Source organism: Penicillium cinerascens (assembly GCF_028974065.1).
Source record: "Penicillium cinerascens strain IBT 15544 chromosome Unknown scaffold_4_segment0_segment0, whole genome shotgun sequence".
NCBI lineage: Eukaryota > Fungi > Ascomycota > Eurotiomycetes > Eurotiales > Aspergillaceae > Penicillium > Penicillium cinerascens.
The window spans coordinates 173,117-193,022 of record NW_026695297.1 but is presented as its reverse complement, the minus strand read 5'-3'; the positions used below and the strand labels follow the sequence as shown (position 1 = coordinate 193,022).

At 50.8% G+C, this 19,906-nt stretch overlaps 6 protein-coding genes across 6 annotated transcripts; 2 read left to right on the top strand and 4 right to left on the bottom strand.

The window, feature by feature from the left end:
• Positions 1-101: 101 nt before the first annotated feature.
• On the bottom strand, positions 102-1,075 carry idi1 (isopentenyl-diphosphate delta-isomerase IDI1; the record flags this gene model as incomplete). The annotated part of the gene is made up of 3 exons (XM_058455070.1): positions 102-337; positions 391-729; positions 835-1,075. 3 exons carry the CDS (start codon positions 1,073-1,075, stop codon positions 102-104), a joined length of 816 nt encoding a protein of 271 aa, XP_058305058.1.
• Positions 1,076-3,165: 2,090 nt separating this feature from the next.
• N7498_008007 (uncharacterized protein) lies at positions 3,166-4,086 on the top strand (the record flags this gene model as incomplete). The annotated part of the gene is made up of 5 exons (XM_058455069.1): positions 3,166-3,199; positions 3,264-3,356; positions 3,408-3,633; positions 3,691-3,921; positions 3,996-4,086. The coding sequence occupies 5 exons, from the start codon at positions 3,166-3,168 to the stop codon at positions 4,084-4,086; spliced, it is 675 nt and encodes a 224-aa protein (XP_058305057.1).
• A 2,468-nt stretch (positions 4,087-6,554) lies between these two features.
• N7498_008006 (uncharacterized protein) lies at positions 6,555-7,475 on the bottom strand (the record flags this gene model as incomplete). Its single annotated transcript, XM_058455068.1, has 1 exon — positions 6,555-7,475. The coding sequence occupies one exon, from the start codon at positions 7,473-7,475 to the stop codon at positions 6,555-6,557; it is 921 nt and encodes a 306-aa protein (XP_058305056.1).
• Positions 7,476-8,827: 1,352 nt separating this feature from the next.
• N7498_008005 (uncharacterized protein) lies at positions 8,828-9,229 on the bottom strand (the record flags this gene model as incomplete). Its single annotated transcript, XM_058455067.1, has 1 exon — positions 8,828-9,229. The coding sequence occupies one exon, from the start codon at positions 9,227-9,229 to the stop codon at positions 8,828-8,830; it is 402 nt and encodes a 133-aa protein (XP_058305055.1).
• Positions 9,230-10,040: 811 nt separating this feature from the next.
• N7498_008004 (uncharacterized protein) lies at positions 10,041-12,000 on the bottom strand (the record flags this gene model as incomplete). The annotated part of the gene is made up of 10 exons (XM_058455066.1): positions 10,041-10,083; positions 10,136-10,220; positions 10,288-10,336; positions 10,390-10,410; positions 10,466-10,508; positions 10,569-10,656; positions 10,743-11,023; positions 11,074-11,595; positions 11,648-11,785; positions 11,849-12,000. 10 exons carry the CDS (start codon positions 11,998-12,000, stop codon positions 10,041-10,043), a joined length of 1,422 nt encoding a protein of 473 aa, XP_058305054.1.
• A 446-nt stretch (positions 12,001-12,446) lies between these two features.
• Positions 12,447-17,378, top strand: N7498_008003 (ubiquitin-binding serine/threonine protein kinase VPS15; the record flags this gene model as incomplete). Its single annotated transcript, XM_058455065.1, has 3 exons — positions 12,447-12,660; positions 12,712-12,832; positions 12,884-17,378. 3 exons carry the CDS (start codon positions 12,447-12,449, stop codon positions 17,376-17,378), a joined length of 4,830 nt encoding a protein of 1,609 aa, XP_058305053.1.
• Between the last annotated feature and the right edge of the window lie 2,528 nt (positions 17,379-19,906).

Below are 19,906 nucleotides of genomic sequence, written 5' to 3'. Positions count from 1 at the left end.
TATATGGTATGTAAGATGGTGCAATGCGTAGGTGAAACGAAACGGAGGTATCGGGGAACGTATCGAGAAAGAAAAGAAAGATGGAGATTTCTGAACATTTCTCACATCCGACGAATCTCCGTCTCGCCCTTGTACTTCTCCAGGGCCGGGGTGCCCAGATGGCTCCACCATTCGAACAACATCGAGCTGCAGATCAGCTTGAACCAGGGAGTGAACTTCAAATCGGGCTTTTGGAACATGGCCTTCAGCTCGTCCGCCGAGACATAGCAGGTATCCCGCACCTCATTCGGGTTAGGCTCCAGGTCGGCATCTGCCTGGATGAAGAGAATATAGTCCACTATTAAGATGTTAGCGACCACCCAGCCCTATGAGTCCATGGTTATGACCTACCCTCGTGCTCACCCCACTTTCCATCACTCGGGGCCTTGTAGTGGATTCTGGTAAAGAACTCAAACTTGTCCAGTGGCACCTGTTCGGCCTTGATGCCCAGCTCGTGGTTCAGCTTCCGCTGCGCAGCGCGCTTCACGCCCATAATGGCAGCATCGAGCTCCGCACCGGTCTCACCGGGGATTCCAAGAGGGTGAGAGCAGCAGGTGTTGGTCCACATGTCGGGGAAAGTGATCTTCTCGGTGGCGCGCTGTTGCAAAAGGAGGCGCTTGTTGGAGTCGAACAGGAAAACGGAAAAAGCACGGTGCAGGAGACCCTTGTCAATGTTGGTCATCAAGTGGCCTGGAGAGAAAGCCTCCGTCAGTGCTGGTTCCTGGCAATCTGAGGTGACCGCCACTGCCCCTCCCTAAGGTATGAACCGTGGGTACCTCCGAGGCTAAGACTTACAGGCCTTCTTGCTGGCGCTGCCAATAGGGCGGTCATTCTTATCCAAGACAATGCAGACTTCGTCCATCAGACGAACCTGTTCCTCGTCGTAACCCTCGAGTTCAGCCCCTTCGTGAGCGGCGTTGCTGTTGGCGGTGGGGAGGACATTCCGAGCCAGGGAGGTATCGACATCGGGGAAGAGGGTAGCCACATTGTCGGCCGTGATTTCCGGCGGGGCTGTGACTGTCATAGTAGCACTCATCTTGAACAATTGCCTGTGTATTTGTGGCTCTCGTGACAATTTGAAGAAACAAAAAGGGAATGCGAAATGCGGGCGGTGGCTTTGGGGCAGCACTTTCCCCGGGGCGGTAGGGATCGGCAGTTGGACCCTTCAACAGTTCAACATATTCGCCACCACCTTCGAAAATATTCGCTCATTTAAATAGGTTCTGGTTTTCATTGCTAATCGCAGTGATATCCTCAGATACTAATGGCTATATACGGGCAATTTACTACTCTGATAAACCAGGTAACGATCCGAGATTCAGGAATTGCCCGATCATTAGCTGGTCCACCTGGAAAGGGCAACACTATGCAACAACCGAGTATTTGCTATGCATTGTGCAAGGGTGTCAGGTGGAAGTGGGGGGGGAATATGCAATGAATTAAGGCTTGAAAGAAGGGTGACAAGGGGTGAGAAGCTCTCTTCAGCGCGTGTATATCTGAACTATAGCCAGATTCATAGTTCGCATGGTAGTGGTCATTCAAAACACTTAGGTATCATCCCTAATATTACCGGCTTGGCTGAGGCAAAAGCCAAATGGCCTTCAAAGATCATGTATTCCAAGTCATTCCGAAACTCCGAAAGGTAAGTTTTACACAACACAAAGAAGAAAGATTTCCAATACTGACTCTATTAAAAAATGTACTGTTGATAGGAGGCGGAGTGTCCTCGATGGATATAGCTCGCGAAATCAGCCTGGTCGCCAAACATTTCTATCAAAGCACCCGAAATGGCGCCTTCGACATTCCAGCCACCGCACTTCCTGGATGCACATCGCGAATCGAGGAAGTGATATAATTCGACGTAATCTCGTCTGAGACGTCTTCAGACAAGCACATACCTCTAGTTACGAAACTCAAATCCAGTCACACACTACATGACATCGACATAATCGTCCTCTGCACGGGCTACCAAATGGTGCTACCTTTCCTTCCGCAATATAATGAGCCCGGGATACCTGCGACTTTGGTCAATGATCCGGCGATTGTGACAGATGGGATTCGATTTTTTTGCTGACTCGGCGTTTTTCTGGACTCCAGGTTAAAGTACCTTGATCAGACCAACATCAACAATGGTTTCGTGTCTGGAGTGTATGTTGTGAGACAAACTCCTGCAGTCGCAATGGACTGACAGTATCTAGGAAAGAGGACATGGATCTCTACGGCAATCAACTAAATTATATGCAGACATGCTGGACCGTGGGCTACGTTATCGGCGAGATTCCGAGTAACATACTGTTGAAGCGTATCAGACCTTGATACTGGATTCTAGCTGCAGAGACAAGATCATGGATGTCCCACCCATGGTGAGGTCCACTAACTTGTCCAGCTTCTTTGGACCGTGCTCACGTTTTCTAAGTCAAGATGCAACACTACTACCCAGTTCTATGCTTTAAGGTTTTTGATCGGTATGTACGCTGGCGACGTACTGGTCATGTATAATTCAATTTTTAATCTGATCTTTCAAGGTCTCGCCGAGAGCATTTTTTACCCTGGCATGCAATATATCATCGGGGCGTGGTACCGCAAAAATGAGCTAGCCAAACGATCATGCATTTTCCACACAAGCAGCGGTATTACTAGCATATTTTCTGGGTATTTCAAGGATGCCGTGTATTAACTAGGCGGGGGAGGGGGTTTCAATGGGTGGCAATGGTAAGGCAGAACTGAGCGCAGGGAATATATCTGGTCCAACACGGAACAAGCTCTTTCAAATTGATGGAGTTATTTCTCTCCCGATTGCTCTCAGCGGCTTCTTTGTCTTGCCAGGTGTGCCGGAAATCACCATTCCATGGTATCTCAGCCAAGAGGTACGTCCTTGTCTAAACGTTCCTGGTCGAATATTTACGTTAACATCCATGATCGTATATCGTATCAGGAAGTTGCACTGGCGCAAAAGCGGATGGAACTAGAGGGTAGACAGGATATAGGGTCATTCACTAAAGCAAAACTGATGTAAATCTTCTCTTCATGGCACATCTACCTTCTTACACTATGTACTTTACGTGTGAGTGGGATTAGGCCTTTCTTTGATAATTCGCTTACCCTCGAACCACAGTCTTTTCAACAATGCCGCTGCTGGAGCTCAGCCAGTGTTTCAACAGTAAGTTTGAATCTGTGTGATCCGAAAAGGAATTCATTCAGCATTCTTGTCAGGTTTCCCAAAGCGTCAAAAGACCACAAATACTCAGTCGGCCAGATCAACACATATCCTACAACCACCTACATTGTTCAAGTCGTCACCACACTTGCTTATGCCTGTAAGTCGATGCTGCTGAGCTGTCGGTCAATTTATACCTAACAAAATAAAGGGTCTTCAGACACTTTCCTCAACGGGATGCGATGGCCACCCATTATCTTCGTTGCTGTGAGTTCAACCGCTCCGCGGACCAGTCATAACCAAGAAGCTCACAACATCCAGATGGTGAATATCATCAGTTATGTCCCGCTGACAGTATGGGACATCCCAGTGTGTTGGAAGTGGACTTGCTACATTATCTGTGGTGCTGGATTTGGACTCAGTGGTCTCCTAATGGCGTGAGTGAAACTGCGTCTATAAGATTCCCCGTCGGACACATTAACCATTCTCGACAGTTGGGCTCATGAAATTTGCTCCGAAGACAATGAAGAGCGATCTCTCGTCATTGGAAGCATGAACGAGATGGCATATGTCATCCAGGCATGGCTACCTCTGATTGTGTGGCAGCAGGTGGATGCACCCGAATACCGCAAGGGTTTCATCACAACCTCTTGTCTATCGGTCGTTTTGATCATTGCCACTCTGGTCGTCCGACATCTTGATCTTAAGGAGAAGCGAAGGTGTGTGTAAGTCTGATCTTGACCTGTTTCCGTTCATTCATTCTTACTCTACGAATTAAATGTGCTAACCGTGCGGGTAGTGACCGACCAAGTCACAGAGAAGGGACTGATGACGGCTGGTCGGACTCGCTTGCGGCGACACCGGTGGACACAAAAGTATCCAAGTCCTAAGTGAAATGACTTTGGAATGACTCTTCTATGTGAGGGGCTTCAATGCAGAGTAAACATCTCACTTTATAAATGCGGCGTATGAAAACCACGATTGCGTTCAAAAGACGTGGTCGCGGATACTTGTAAAGAAACTTTTATGAATAGGAAGACTGATTGGATGGGCTAATTTTAGAAGGCTTATTCGTGCCCACAATAAAGTCTTGTCTATTATCATGCATTTGATCAAACTTAAGCTTGTCAGCGGAATCGGCCTCCCAACGTAGAAGGATCAAATACGGTGGCACAGTGTAGATAGGGTCAGGGTGCGTCACCACAAGGGGCCCTGGTACGGGTTGCCATCGTACCACTACTTTGTGTCTGCGAAGAAGACACCCGAGGCTAGTGTGTGATAAAAAAAAAAACTAAAAATAAAATAACCCCTGAAATTTCAGTGGAATGAGACAATGCGTCCAAGCTCTGCGGCCGGGATGTTTTTGTCATTGCTTTGCGTCTTCTCGTTGGCGGAACCAACCTTTATACTGTGGAGGCGCGAATCTTGGTTGATCGACGCTCAATCAATCTCCCAGCGGCTGTTTCATCCTTGCAATCGCAACGGTTTCTTTCTGCGCCCCTGGGTCATAGCTTTTCTGCCGATCATGAAATGCCCCTGACGACACTTTCCCCTCTTTCGCACTGCAATCGTGGCGTCTGTTCTAAGGCCCGATACGAGGATTACAGGAACTAATGATCATCATTCCGGAGGGCAATCTCCACCGACGCTTTAGCGTCTGTGACATCTCCCTGATCTATTCCGGCTCAGGGGGCCGAGGGAAATCACACCCGCCACCTTGATTTTGCATCAGGTACAGTAATTCGAGGGTTCTCCGTACAAAGTCCACCCCCAGATCGATGCTCGATCGTCCCGTTGAAACGTCAGCTATTCTGAACCAACTCAGACCGACAATCGACATTCAGGCGCGATGACTTGCTTTGTTGCTTGCTGGGATTGCGCCAACTCTCATTCGAGGACAGCGGCCAGCTAACAAGTTGGCATGGACCACAGGTGGAGATAGCGAGATACCAACACCGGTTGATGCCTTGCCAATTGTGCAATGGTAAAACTACCTCTTCAGGGAAAAGAAGGACTCAACATCTATACAGCAGTGTCTCAGCCTCTTGAATCCTGCCAATCCATCTCGGAGTTTTGACACCCATTGCGTTCGGGCAGTCGTCGGGGGCCAAAATCTCACCGTGGCCTGTGGGGTCCACCATGTCTAGCTTGATACCCTTGAATCACACGACGATTGTCGGACTTCGTCACCACCCTGCAAAGCTAGCTTAGGAGCTTGGGCCGCTTCCGAAGGTTCCCCGGGCACATTGCGCCATGAGAGAGTGATTCTGTGTCTCCAATCGCCCTTAACGTCGCCGATCATAGCCCAGACTGTCTCGAAGATCCCCTCCGGCCCCCATCTTGGCGTGTGACTCGCCCTTGAGGGGTGGAGTACGGCAAGAGTCGAGACTTTAACAGGCTCAAAGCTGAAGGGGTATCCCAGTTCTTTTTGCGAAGCTAAGATAGTTAGGGGCAGGCTGGTGGGTTGTGTAGGGGCTACGTGAGGGGAATTTGCAGGCTCGCGGGGCTATCGCGGTTTGCATTTGCCCGAGCGACCCGCTTGGAAATCGAGGTAGCATGCATGAAACGTGCTAGAGAACAAACGTAGCCTTTTGTTAATGTTCTGTCTAATCTTTCAAGTGGCAGCCAACTTTCGCTGCAAGTGCAAAGGTACCAAGGACCCGCTCAGTAACCGATGGGCTCCGGCTTACCGCGCGCCAGCCTATTGAGACGGCTGCAATGATATCACACCAACACGTGAACATTGCTTGTAATGCTAATAGATAATGATCAATTGACAAACAACAGTAATAAAACAAATCGAAGCCAAATCAAATTGCCGCCTTCGTGGTCCATCACTAATGCGTCGTAGTACAAGAAAAAGAAAGAAAAAACATCCCGAAATGCAACGCCTGAGGGAGGAAATCAGTCCAGCCTCACTGAAATGCTAAATGCTATGAGTTTATTGGGGTAAAAGCAAAGTTGTCGAGCATGGTTCTTGGCCACCAAAACTCGTAAGTCAGAGTATACAAAAGCGTCCGGAAAGAAGCTCGCAGGGAATGCCGGATCCTAGAGCCGTGTGCGAAGCAACCCTTCTTAATGTTTAGAGCCGGAGCAACGGCGCCTGGAGGACAGCTTTTGGGCCGACGCTGACGGGGGCTTAACGTCTTGTTTGGCAGGGAAACGTATAGCAGAGGAAGTTGCGCCGCAGGGTCGCATCTCACATCCTTCCGAGTGTCTAGGAAAGTCTCAGTATACGAATTGCAAAATAATTGGTCCACGAATGCATCTCACTTGATCAGGGAGTCAAGTCGACTTAATTTAAGGTCGCACCACTTGCAGACATGCTTGCGCACCCCTCGGTGAATCTGGATCCAAGTCAGCACGTATCATTGTCGGACTCTGTCACTTGACTTGCACTTTCGATGTGCCTCCGGAGATCCGCATTTCTCCCAAATGCCTTTTTGCACTCGTCGCAGAAGACTTTCTTGAAGCCGGGGTCATGTCGTTTCTCGTGCTCCGTGCAGTTGGAGCGTCTGGTAAAGACGAAACCACACACGCGACATTTGCGTCCCCCATCCATGTCCTTGTCCATCTGAGTTTTGCTGCATCTGTGATTTTTATTGACTTTCTGGGGGATATTTGGGATGACACATTCAGATGAAGTGGTGCTGCGAGGAGAAGAAGAAAGTCGTGCTGCGTGGTAATGACTCGTGGGCGGTCTGCTTCCCCCTGTGACTGCCATATGATGGTACGGACCGCTGCTGATCGGTAATCTCGGTGGGTTCGCGGTGATGCACGACTCTGGAAAGTAGGGCTGATCCCAATGACCGGTGGCGACAACGGCTTCCAGTGGAGTTGTCGGTCCGGAACACGACGTCGGAGCCCAGGAATCAAGCGACTGTGTAAAAGTGCCCTGTCCACCAACCTCTAAGGAGGTATTGTAGCTTGGGGATACGCCCATGGTCTGGGAGTCGTAGAGATTGATCGGAGAGTCGGAGGCGGGCGGGAGGCCATTGTGGACCGAGAAGCACGGCCTGGAGAAATCGTCGACTTTCATAGTGATGCCGTAGTAACTTTCAATGGGAACCATCTGGCTCGGGGCAGTTGCGGAAGCTGCAAAAGGCACTGCACCGGGAATTACCCTGAGGTTGTTGAAGCCGGGCTCTAGGCCACAGCCAGAGATGCCCAACCCAACGGTTGAGAACCCTAATCCTTGAGGAGTCGTCGCGGAGACTGGCGACGGGTAGCTTGACGATGCATCAAAGGTCTGTACATTTTCTGGCAACGAGCGGGCCATCGTAGAACGACCGTATGACCCAGGAGGCTGATCCATGACAACTGTGCTAAGAGCCTAGCTATCACAAGAGACTCGACAAATAGAGGGTTCAAACGCGAAGGCAAAGCAAGTCTATAGAAAAAGGTGTAATTGCGGAAGCGACGGGAGTATAAATAATGAATGAAACAGCTAGAGCTGTTGGCGACGAGTAGCAGCATACATGGACGGTGGCTGAGAGACGTCAAGCGGACACAAGACGAGAGACGAGTTTGCGCCGCATCGGTGGTGAAGAGTAGAGTAACGTTGACGCCTCACCGGGCAAGGCAGATTTTCAAAGAGAAGGCGGGTCTGCAAATGCGGTGGGAACGATAAGTGGGGTGACCGACTAACGGCCTGGGGGGAGGGGGAAAGGAGATCGATGAGGTCTTAGGTCTGCAAGTTCTGTATTCAGTACCCATGCACCATAGATTTAGCGCCGGAGAAGAGCGATCAAAGATGCCCGATGCTTCCTGGGCAAGTGATATGTCATGGGTTAGGCAAGTCAGACTCTTCCGGGCTTAGTCTAGGTATCGGATATGGCAGAGAACGGGACACAGGTTCATGGATCAGGGAAATTACAGAACTCTGAGTACGGCACGGGAGATTGGCATCGTGCAGAGGCCAGAGGCCAAAAGAAACCCCCGACCTGCGAATAAACGCAAATAACGGCGGCTGCAACCTATGGTTTTGGGAAAGGCTAACCATTCCCTCCATCACCGCCGGACCGGTCTGCCCAACAGCGTCGCGTCCCATGCAATCCCATGCGTGAAGGGTGGCCTTCCTCAACCATACAGAATCACGACAGGAGCCCGGTACTTTGGGTGCTGGCTTGGCGATATGCAGTGTCCTTGACAGCGATGTTCCCTGATCTTACACTCCGTACACAGCCGCCCCCTCCAAACCCTTCAAGTTTGACTGCGAAACATCCATCTTTTGCTCGATCAGGCAAGACTTGCCATCTAACTATCACTAGATGCGAGACCGCCCTTACGAGCCGTCGATATGTATAGCATCGTGGACGGCCCCACCTTACGCACCCCAAAGGTTGAGAGGCTGATCTATGTAGTACGCGGACTCGGTGATAGAATTACTACAAAAGGGAACAGATGGGAAAAGAAAGCCCCGAAGAACGCCCCGGGCCGCTAATTATATCCGATCTACGGAGTGCGGAGTACGGAGTACGGAGTAGTGTCCCCTCAAACTCGAGAAGTCGGGGTGGCTCCACATCGTCGCGCAGGGGGCGTGCGTGGCTGTAAGCACCTGGGAAGTAGCCCCTTCGAGGATGAACGACCTAGCTCCTTTTCATCTTGTAAAGTACCTGTCACAAATCTGCTTCAGCGGGCCGGCGGCTGCGCGAACGTCGTAGCTACGCGCTCCACTTGCACTCGAAGCTGTTCAATTGCGTCGATCACATCCGCAATCTGTGTCTCTTTGCCCCGCGCCGAATCTGGTTCACGCACATCGTGCCGCTCCACGTCGGTTCGTTCATTTCCAGGGCCTGGACGTGTTTCGGCTGCGGAAAGATGATGTGGGTCCTGGCATCTGGAGGCACTCGGCTCGCCGGCAGAAGCACCAGGTCCTGCCGTTGATAGTGGAGGGAGACCGGTAGTCCGTTGATTCAGATGGCGCCAGCTGGACTCATAGACCCAAATGAGCATGACGAATGGGAGGTGAGTTGCGCGCAGGAGGACAATGCGCACGCGACGGACCGTTCCCGCGGAAAGAAACAGTCGCATGGGGCGAATGCAAAGGAGTGGGATAAGATTCTTTGTGGCATGTGAGCTTTCGGTGTTCCAGAACACGGACAGAAGCCTTCAAGGGTTCTCGGCGTTGACTCACCAAGGGGGGCATAAAGTATGTCAGGCGTCGAGAATTGATGCTTTCCAGAACATAGATGGATAACCTGTTCACATTAGCGACATGGTCACTTTTTTGGGGGCAGTGCAAATTTTAAAAGTATATGTAGGTACTCACTGAAAAAGGTATTCCTCACGAGCATGAAGCATGACCTGGGATATATCCGTAAGATTAGTAAAATGTGATCATTTACGCGCCGCGACCGAACCCACCCCTTCCATACTCATGCTCATCAAACTGATCAGTGATGAGAGCAAGAGAATGTTGGTCATCGAAACAAAAATCAACCTGTGACATCGTCAGTCTCTGTTCGGATCAAAGTGTAAATTCGAGATGCGTGGCATTTATTGCGGGGCCACCATTTCACCAGCCCTGAGAGGAATGGATTGGAACATTGCGAAACTACTGCAGCTCCAGCGTCACGAGCACGTCAAAACGTGATCGCAACAGTATGCGGTGTTTTCCGTCCTAACATGGCGCAAGCAATAACAAAGGCAGAACTTACATCAAGCCGTAGCCGAAAATCGGGGAGATCTAAATTTTAGCGCGTCAGTCAACTAAACGCGACAGCCAACCATTTCACCAATCTGCAGGGATCGTGCAGAAACAGCCGCTAGTACCAGTAGACTTACTTGCGAAGCGGAGTCCTTTGGACCAATCAATTCAGCCACCGTCAGTTCAACCTGCAAGTCAAGGAATAGTGCCACCACCCACGAGTCCAAGAGCGCCGGATCTGCCTCGCGTTAGAAAGAAGCGGTCGAGAACGGGGATCTTCACCGCCATACCCAAAGAACACTTTCACTAGCATCCACGACATTTCTTTGAGCGACAGGCGGTCGCGGGCGAGCATCGTAAACGTGGTCAAGAACCCTGCAGGGATCCCGTCACCGTTAGTTGTTTCAGGTCTACTCGGCTGTGCTATCTCAGCCACCCTTACCGATATACAAGACCACCACCACCGGCATGAACCTGAAGAATGCTTTCGTCTGGAGATCAATCAGCCTTGGGGCCCCAAGCTGGTTTCAAAGTGACACAGTACCATCTCTTTTAGCACGGGAATCTATCATAGCCACAGTCAGAAAAGGCATATTTCCAATATAGGTCAGAAAACTCACGAGACTGCCAAAATAGGAGTTCAAGCTCACGAGCGAGCAGATCCTGTTGGCCCTGCGTCAGAAATGCCGAGCTGCACACCACCCAGAATACAGGTGAATCTACCTTGGAACCAAAAACAGAGCCTCGAGGGACAGAATATCGAATGAAATGTCGATAACGTAGTTGTCTCCCCTCGCCAACCCAATGACTCCTGCAGGTGTGTCAGCCTCAAAAATTGAAAAAGATCCAGTCGTAAAGCTGAAGATTGGCAAGGCAGACGGAGCACAATCGACTCACTTGTGATGATGAAAGAAACTCCCACGCTGATTATGCCTAGGTTCCAGAGGCTCCAAAAGTCCATCTGGTAGAACAGTACACCCGCATCAACCAGCCCACTCAGTTCGTCATATGCAAAGGCAGCAATCCACACATCCATCAGTGTCTCAAAGAATCCAAGTCCGTGCTGCTTCCTCTCCACCAGTACTGAGTAGTACAGAAGCAGAAGAGAAAGGAAGAATGCTGCTTCAAACATCTTTCGGTAGACGGGCACCCTCAACCTCGAATACGGATCTGCCGTTCTGTACGTGCGTAAGCATGTCGTCATAAACAATGAAAGGTCAGTTCTCACCTTCTGTTGAAGATATGTGGCTTTTTCTTCGAGTGAACAGTGAGCGAGTCCCAGAAAACAATTTCTCCGTTCCAGATGTCGTTGACCACGCGCTGAACAACTCGTTGGCTCAAAAACCTTTTAGCCTGGGCGATGACTGCAACTTCTAGGGCGTTTAACCCGAAGAATCGGGCATATCGATGGAGGCTATGGGCTTCTGCGCTGATGCTTTGTTCACCGGTATCACCGCGCTGTGAGGCTTTTCCCAGCCCAAGCCGATAAAGAGCAGTCGAAGAGCCTGACAAAAGTGGAGTAGTCTCCATGTCCCTCGATGTTGCGAAGTCGGATGTTCCTCTTTCCACTTCAATGGAATTCGTGGAGGTGCGTTGAGGGATCGGGAGCTCTTCCAGGAGGAATTCGATGGTTTCACGCTGGTTCAAATGACACAGGAATTGCCAAGCGACAAATTCGCAGGCCGTGCCTCGACTTTCATTGAGACCCCAGTCATCGTCGGCGGCATTGGTAAATTCCCATTTCAAAATCCTGTGTCACCTTGGTTCAGCCTCGTGCTTCAGATGAGCCGGACATGGCTTACATCAATGCAACAATGATAAATGGGTTGTGACTATCCTCGGCAAGAGCGTGAACCAGCTGCCTCAGACGGTGCCCGCGGGATCCATATCTCATTTGCTCGAATGAGTATGCGATGTCGCCCACGGCTGTGCTAATGAAACTACGCAAGAAAATTAGATTCTTGTCAAATCAAGAGTGGCCAAAGGTGGAATGAAAGAATCACCTAGACAGCTTAGGGATCACTTCGAACAGAGACTCATCTGTGCCGATGTTGGGAATGCCGACGTGATCCATAGTATTTGAATCCATAGAAGGCGGAGGTAAGCTGGACTTGGCGGAATGCAAACTGTGGATTTCAGCTGAGACAGAGCCCATGTCAAAGCGATAGATTCGACGGGTAAGATGCAAGACACTCGATGTAGCTACTCGAGGCCTGAAAGGTCAAATTCGAAATGTGGACCTGTTGACTGTGTGATAATAATTCCTCCCTGGAAGCCCCTGCGATCTTTACCGCTTCTTTAAGTGGCTGCCCGAGGCGAAACCTGGGATCCAGGCAAAGATTAATCCCGGCACGAAGACATCATGGTCGATGAAAACAGCACAATAGCATCAACCGAGCAGATTTTCAAATCAAAATAATCAATATCAAGTGTAGTTGTCGTGCTAACGAGGACCAAAAAGCAGGCTGTTGACACCACTCACCGCCTGCCCATCACGTGCAGACGCGTCAAGTGACCGCAACCTCCGCTTTATCAACTTATCAACTGCTTCGTCTCCGTTACTCTCCAAATAAACTTGGGAGATGAAGTCCTGGCAAAATCATGGGTCAAGGCTACTCCCTCACTACCCTGTCCGCGGGGTCAGCGGGGATCGATGTGCCGGAGCTTTCAGACCTGGTGTATGAGAAGTCGATGGGTGGGGGCAGGTTCATGAAGAGCATCCGCGCGCGACAGCTGAATGGCCTGGTCTTCGTCAAGGTTATTATGAAACCATACCCGACGATGCAGCTGGAGCCATATGTGAAAGCCATCATTCGTACGCGATATCTTCTCGGATAGTCTAATCAAGCTAATCATTCCATTACAGGGGAACGCACGCTTCTATCAGACGTGCCAAACGCATTGAGCTACGAGAGGATCCTGGAGACCAGTACTAGTGGGTATTTGGTCCGACAATACATCCACAGCTCTTTGTACGATCGGATGAGGTATGTTTACTGATATTGATATCAGATAACTCAGAACTGACGGCTACACAGCACTCGTCCATTTCTAGAAGACATTGAAAAGAAATGGATTGCATTCCAACTATTATGTGCACTGCGTGACTGTCATTCCTTGGACGTGTTCCACGGTGATATCAAGACCGAGAACGTTCTGGTCACGTCATGGAACTGGCTATATCTCTCCGACTTTTCTTCCTCGTTCAAACCAACATTTCTTCCAGAAGACAACCCAGCAGACTTTTCTTTCTACTTTGACATCTCCGGGCGGCGAACGTGTTATCTGGCACCCGAGCGATTCCTTGAGGCCGGAGAAGAGCCAGGGAATCGTCACGTCAACTGGGCAATGGACATCTTCAGCGCCGGCTGCGTCATTGCAGAGCTCTTTCTCGAGTCTCCGATTTTCACGCTCAGTCAGATGTACAAGTATCGCAAAGGCGAATACAGCCCAGAGCACAGCCAGTTGGCGAAGATTGAAGACCCAGAGATCCGGGAGCTGATCTTACACATGATTTCACTGGACCCAGAATCCCGATATTCAGCCGAGGAGTATCTGAACTTCTGGAAGAACAAAGCTTTCCCCGAATATTTCTACAGCTTCCTTCATCAATACATGTCTCTCATGACGGATCCATCTTCAGGGAGAACGAAGGTGGATGCTGAATCCACCAACCGAGGCGAAACCGATAACAGGATTGAGCGAGTCTGCTTCGACTTTGACAAGATATCCTATTTCCTTGGCTCCACATCCCGAGGCTCTCGAGATGCATCCAATCCCGGTGTCTCTCGACTCACAGGAGACATTCTCCCGGTAAAACTCGATCTGCCCAATAGCGGAAACCAAATGTTGGGAACATCATCGCAGTCCGACGAGGGCGTTTTGATCTTTTTGACACTGGTTGTCTCCAATCTTCGGACCACAGCCAAGGCTTCGGCTCGGATAAAAGCATGCGATATTCTTCTGGCCTTTGCAGAACGGCTATCCGACGAAGCAAAGCTCGATCGAGTTCTCCCTTATATCATGATTCTTTTAGCGGACCGCACAGACTCCGTCAAGGTCGCCGCCATTCGCACGCTAACTCAATTACTGGAGATGGTCCATGTGGTTTCCCCAGTCAACGCCTATCTATTCTCCGAATACATCTTCCCAAGGCTACAGTCTTTCATCGTATCATCCAAGCATAATCCGAAACCCTTGGTCCGTGCTGCGTATGCCTCATGCATTGCATCACTGGCACAGTCATCCCTAAGATTCTTGGACATGATTCAAGCACTGCGTTCCGACTCTCGCCTGACGGCGCTGATTCCCGTCGGCTTTGAGCCACGGTGGACCGAGGATGCCACTTATCATAATCTTTACGATGTTGCTCGAATTGATTTACTGGAGTACTTTGAGGTCCACACAAAAGCGCTTCTCACAGATACGGATGCGTCTGTTCGTCGAGCCTTTCTGGGGTCCGTATCCAGTCTCTGCGTGTTCTTTGGCAATCTGAAATCGAACGAGGTCATTTTGAGCCATCTAAACACATACTTGAATGATCGTGACTGGATCTTGAAGTGCGCTTTCTTCGAGGCCGTGGTTGGTGTCGCCGCATACGTGGGAAACATTAGCTTGGAGCAGTACATTCTTCCCCTAATGGTCCAATCTATGACTGAGCCTGAAGAATTTGTCGTGGAAAAAGTGATTCGCTCGCTTGCAGCCATGGCTGATCTTGGGCTGTTTCAACGGTCCACAACTTGGGATCTGCTTTATATTACTGTTGGCTTCTTGGTGCACCCAAACATTTGGATTCGCGAGGCTACTGTGAACCTTGTGGTCAAGACCACGAAGTTTATGTCGAAGGCGGATATCTATTCGATTCTAACGCCTCTTATTCGACCTTTTCTTAAAGTCCAGATCGTCAGGTTTTCTGAGGCCGATCTTCTTGACGCTCTCAAACGTCCAATATCCAGAAACATCTACGAAATGGCTTTCATTTGGGCATCCAAGGCTGATAAGGGTCTTTTTTGGAAATCATCGAGCCGTGAAGGGGCATTCAGCTTCTCCGAGCCCGGTAGTCATAGCTCTCGCGTGGGACGAACTTCTACATTCATGCTAGGCGCTCAATCGAAGAACGATGAAGATGAGCAGTGGCTCTCCAAGCTGCGGAACCTTGGCATGAGTCCAGAGGATGAACTCAAGCTTCTTGCACTTCGAGACTACATTTGGAGGGTATCGCTGCGCCAATCGAGAGATGTCGATACTGATCCATCTATACCGTTGAATGATATTATCAGTTTATCGCAACATGGGGTCACACCCCAAACAGTCTTCTTTGACAAGAACCTCAACGAAAAGACACGAAATTCACCAGTTGTTCGGAATGAAGGTCGCATTGCCGATGACAATAAGCCGAGAACTATCGCGGATGCACTGCTTGATGCCTCTACAACAATTGAGCGAGGACCCGGCGCTCATCGCAAACATGCTCGAGCCAGAAGTCAACTTCACAAAGAGCTAGAAATTCCACGTCCAGGTCGCCTGGATCATATTGGGGTCGATTCTTCGGCTGCATCCCCCGTTGCATCGTCTCCTGCTGCAGGTCCTGGGTCTCGTGCAATGTCTCCTCCAGGCTCCGATCTTGATCGGGATCGAATTCCTGTCAGTCGCCGGCTGAGCTCTGGTCAAGAGAGCTCATCAACAACTCCTACCAATACCGACACCCTTTCTATCAGAGGCGACAGAGTCCAACGAAAGTCAAGCGCAATCAACCTTCTCGGTCGCAACGAAACTACCAAAACATACGCAGAAACCAGCACAAGCTCGGCAAATGCGTTTGGGAAGGTGGATGCACCCACGAATCGAGGAGGAACTCCTCAGCCATCGCCTCTCTCCCACGCCTACGAACGGAAACCGGTCCAGGCACCTGCACGACGATACCGTGCCAATCATTCCTATGCGGGTGATGATCCCGTGGTTCTGCAGCTATTGGACAATGTGTTTGCAGAAAATTATCCGACTGATCTATTTGATCTCGGGCCTTATGTCAAAGAGCTGGACCCTCGACTGCCTATCCGTCAACCCAATACCCAAGACCCCACGAAGATGTGGAGGCCCGAAGGGCATCTGGTGGCCACCTTTGGTGAACACAGCGGGCCGGTGAATCGCATTGCTGTGCCTCCGGACCACTCGTTCTTCGTCACGGCATCCGATGATAGTACAGTCAAGATCTGGGACACGACTCGCCTTGAGCGTAATTTGACCCCGCGCTCCCGCCAGACTCATCGGCATGCGTCTGGGGCACGGGTGAAGGCACTGACGTTTGTCGAGAATACCTATACTTTCGTCAGCGGCGCCACCGATGGCAGCATTCATGCCGTCCGAGTTGACTACCAGAAAGTCAATGAAACTGCCCGGTATGGAAAGCTCCAGATCGTGCGCGAATATCAGCTCCCAGTGGCCGAGAATGGATTACCCGAATATGCTGTCTGGATGGAACATTTCCGGGACGAGGGCCAGTCAACGCTGCTAGTTGCCACTAATACCTGCCGAATCATCGCACTGGACATGAAGACCATGTTACCCATCTACACACTTGAAAACCCAGTCCACCATGGAACCCCGACTACGTTTTGCTGTGACCGGCGGCACACTTGGCTACTTGTGGGAACGACTCATGGCATCATGGATTTATGGGATCTCCGTTTCCGTGTGCGATTAAGGGCATGGGGTCTTCCAGGTTGGGGGTATGTCCACCGAATCCAACTGCACCCGTTGAAGCCGCGAGGACGCTGGGTCTGCGTATCCAGTGCCGGTTCCCGCGGTAATCAAATCACCGCATGGGATATTGAAAAGTTCCGTTGTCGCGAGGTCTACCAGATGGCACCACTGAATCTCAATGAAGGCACTTCCGGGGGGACGCATCGAGGTACCTCTCGGCCTGCCGCTCTCCGTGGACAGCGCCTCAATGTTAGGGACTTTGAGGCATGGTCCGTTGACGACGATCGACCGGAAGGCATGCTTCGCCGATTTGCCAACGCGCCTGCTGCAGCTGGAATGGGTGCCGCCACCGAGGGTAACGGCTCTGCATCTCCAACTCACACATCCGGTGATCAGCTCGGGACCTGGGCATTTGTGGCGGGACTCAATCCGCCCGACGACGACAAAGCGGCCAGCAATAAATGCGGGTTCATCATCTCAGCGGGATGCGACCGGAAGATTCGATTCTGGGACCTTGCACGCCCAGAGACAAGCATGATTGTCAGTGGTGGAGACGCAACGAGCAAGCCGACCTACGAAATAGCATCGATTGCAGCCAATATCCAAGTCGTCCTGGAACACCAGCCCTCGAACCCGGCGACCACCGGCAACACTGGTAACTCCAAGAAAGGCACCAGCCCGCGGCCGCCGCGCAGCACTGTCATTAGTCTCCAGCAGCAGCAGCTTCTGAAAAGCCATCTGGATATTATCCAAGATGTTGCGGTGCTGCGGCAGCCTTATGGGATGATCGTGAGTGTTGACCGGGCGGGAATGGTCTACGTCTTTCGATAAGGAGTCCATGACTAGCTTTGCTTCTTTGACGAGAGTAATGTAGATTAGCAATAGATACCCATCATCTGAATGGATAGATCATAATAGTCAGACCAAAAGCCGCTCTTTTCCAATCTAGGATCCCAGACATTCTCGCGTGGGTGAGAATGGGGAGGATGGGCCAGAAGGCTTTACCTTGACCACACTCTTTATTTTCCCTAGGGTTCTCTGTGTAGACTTAAGTTCCCCCAGTTCTCCGTGTCGTGACAGGATGATTGAAGTACAAGATAAAATAAAGATCCAACAAAAAGGTTGAGAGCGACGCGATGAACGTGCGCGGGCGGACCCATTACGGTGGTTTTAACTACTGTCACAACGTGTGACACCATCGCCATTCGGACAACATCCAAAGCTGGAGAGCAGGATTCAGAGCACACTTTGAATCAATGCCTTATTAATTGCACGAGCTCGCTATTTTGCGTCGTGACTTCTACGGTGCCCAGGTATATACCATAAGCAAAGGCCGTGTTTCACGTCAAGTAGCGTGCAGGTATTTGAGGGCGTAACTCTCGGATATATTTCTTTGTAGGGAGTGGATCCTCAACACGTTTTAATTTTATTTTTCCAAGCTAGGAATCTCACAATACCTTATCTTTGGACCGCATCACTTCGGTAATCCCAGGTACTCATCGACCGAACTACCATTCGTATGTCTTTCCTATGGAAAAGGTAGAGGCAGACATGGCGGACCGGGAACACTGACCATGGATCAAGCTTAGGTTTCGGACAGTGGAGAAGGTCCCCTGCCCGGAAGTAAACGGTACTTCCAGGCCATATGGGGTGCAAGGCCCCCGCCCAGGTAGTGGATACAACGTCTGCAGGTACACGGAGTGGAAACTGCCGGTACCGGACCCAAGCTGGGCAGTGGAGACGGACCACGCAGCCCGCTGTTTCGGCCTGCTGGATCGGTGGTTGATCGGCATTCGCGGCCCCAGCTTCGACCCGGTTCCTTGCTCTTTTTTTTTTCCTTCGCATTGAGTTCCTCCCCTGCAGTTCGGGGGGCGACAATTCGCGCAGCTGCATGTTATCGATCAGAATGATTGGCCCTCATGGCCCGATCAGATTCACCTGGAGATCACTGAAATCACTAAAATCACTCACGATCCATGATCCCTGGCTCGCGCTCGGTCTGGATCCCCCCTCCACGTCTCGGCCGGTGCTAGCCAGGAGTGGTACCTTACACGCGAATGACAGGCGCCAATCGAGACAAGGTTGCCCACCAACCCCAATTAAGGGGACTGGTCCGATGAGAAGAGGAGCGGGATCACCGCCGTGAGCTTCCTCAGACGGCTCGGTAGATTTTGACAGTGGTGGAGCTGGCCAGAAACCGGGCAGGCTAAGGCCATCGGCTTCAACGTGATCCTCGGGGTGGCCGGATGGCCGGATACATGAATACAGGAGCGGAATGTACGAATGTACCGCGAGAGTACGGAGTAGTAGCGCAGGATCTTGCACATTCAGGGGCATAATATCGGGAGTCAAGCCATCAACACACGGACCACTCGATCTGGGCTTCCAACTCGTGTCAAACGCGGGAAACCAACCGGGAATCCAAACGATCTCTTAAGGGAACCGGGAACCATGGGCCACAACCTATCTGACATTCGTTCATTCGCTTCCAAATCATGCATCTCGATCGGCGCACGCCCACCCCCGATCATCCAGAGGTCGGGCATTTGTCACAATGTTCTTTGTCGTCATTGTGTACTCGGACTCCTCGCTTGAGTTCGCGCTCGGTGAAACACAGGATCTGGACCTGCGGTCGCACTGATACCCAGATGCAACCTCCCCTCTGGTGTATTTGTGCATTGGTACATGGTGCATGGAACAGATAGATGAGGGTGGCAAGGCGACTGTTCTTAAGAATTGGACTGGGGACAGACCCCGGGACTCGATATTACAATTTGACCTATCGTACCGAGGGGTGAAACGATACTCACCGTTGCATGAAACGGTTGGACGTATCGAGTTTCCAAGTCGGAGCGCCCATGTTTACTCGGGGTATTGGGTTACAGAGTACGGAGTACGAGTAGTATACGTAGGCCACCACACATTCTTGAGCATCTACATAGATGCAGGGCAGCAGCACAGCAGCACACCCCACAGAGGAAACCCCCTGGCCGCTGGCCGCTGGATCAATTCCAATTACCCAAAAATCTCCGTTGAAATTTAATTAACGGACCGGGCCCAAGTGGAGAACTGCCTCTAGCTGGTGTTCCTTAGTCCCGAACGATTCCCCTTCGGTTTAGTCCAAGTCCGCCTCCTATTCTGCTTCCCCCCCCTCCCCTAAACTTCGTGAACCCTTCAACCTCGGTGGACACTCTCTTTGGCCTGGGGCTTTTGACTCTCCCTCTATTGAACTCGGCCTCATTCGTTTTATTGCTTTCACTTTTCTATAGACCTGGCACTCAAGTAGTGCAGAGGTTCCCTCAACTTGAGGCCCTACATCGATATCACCTATATCATCGACACCCGGCTATACCGACGCA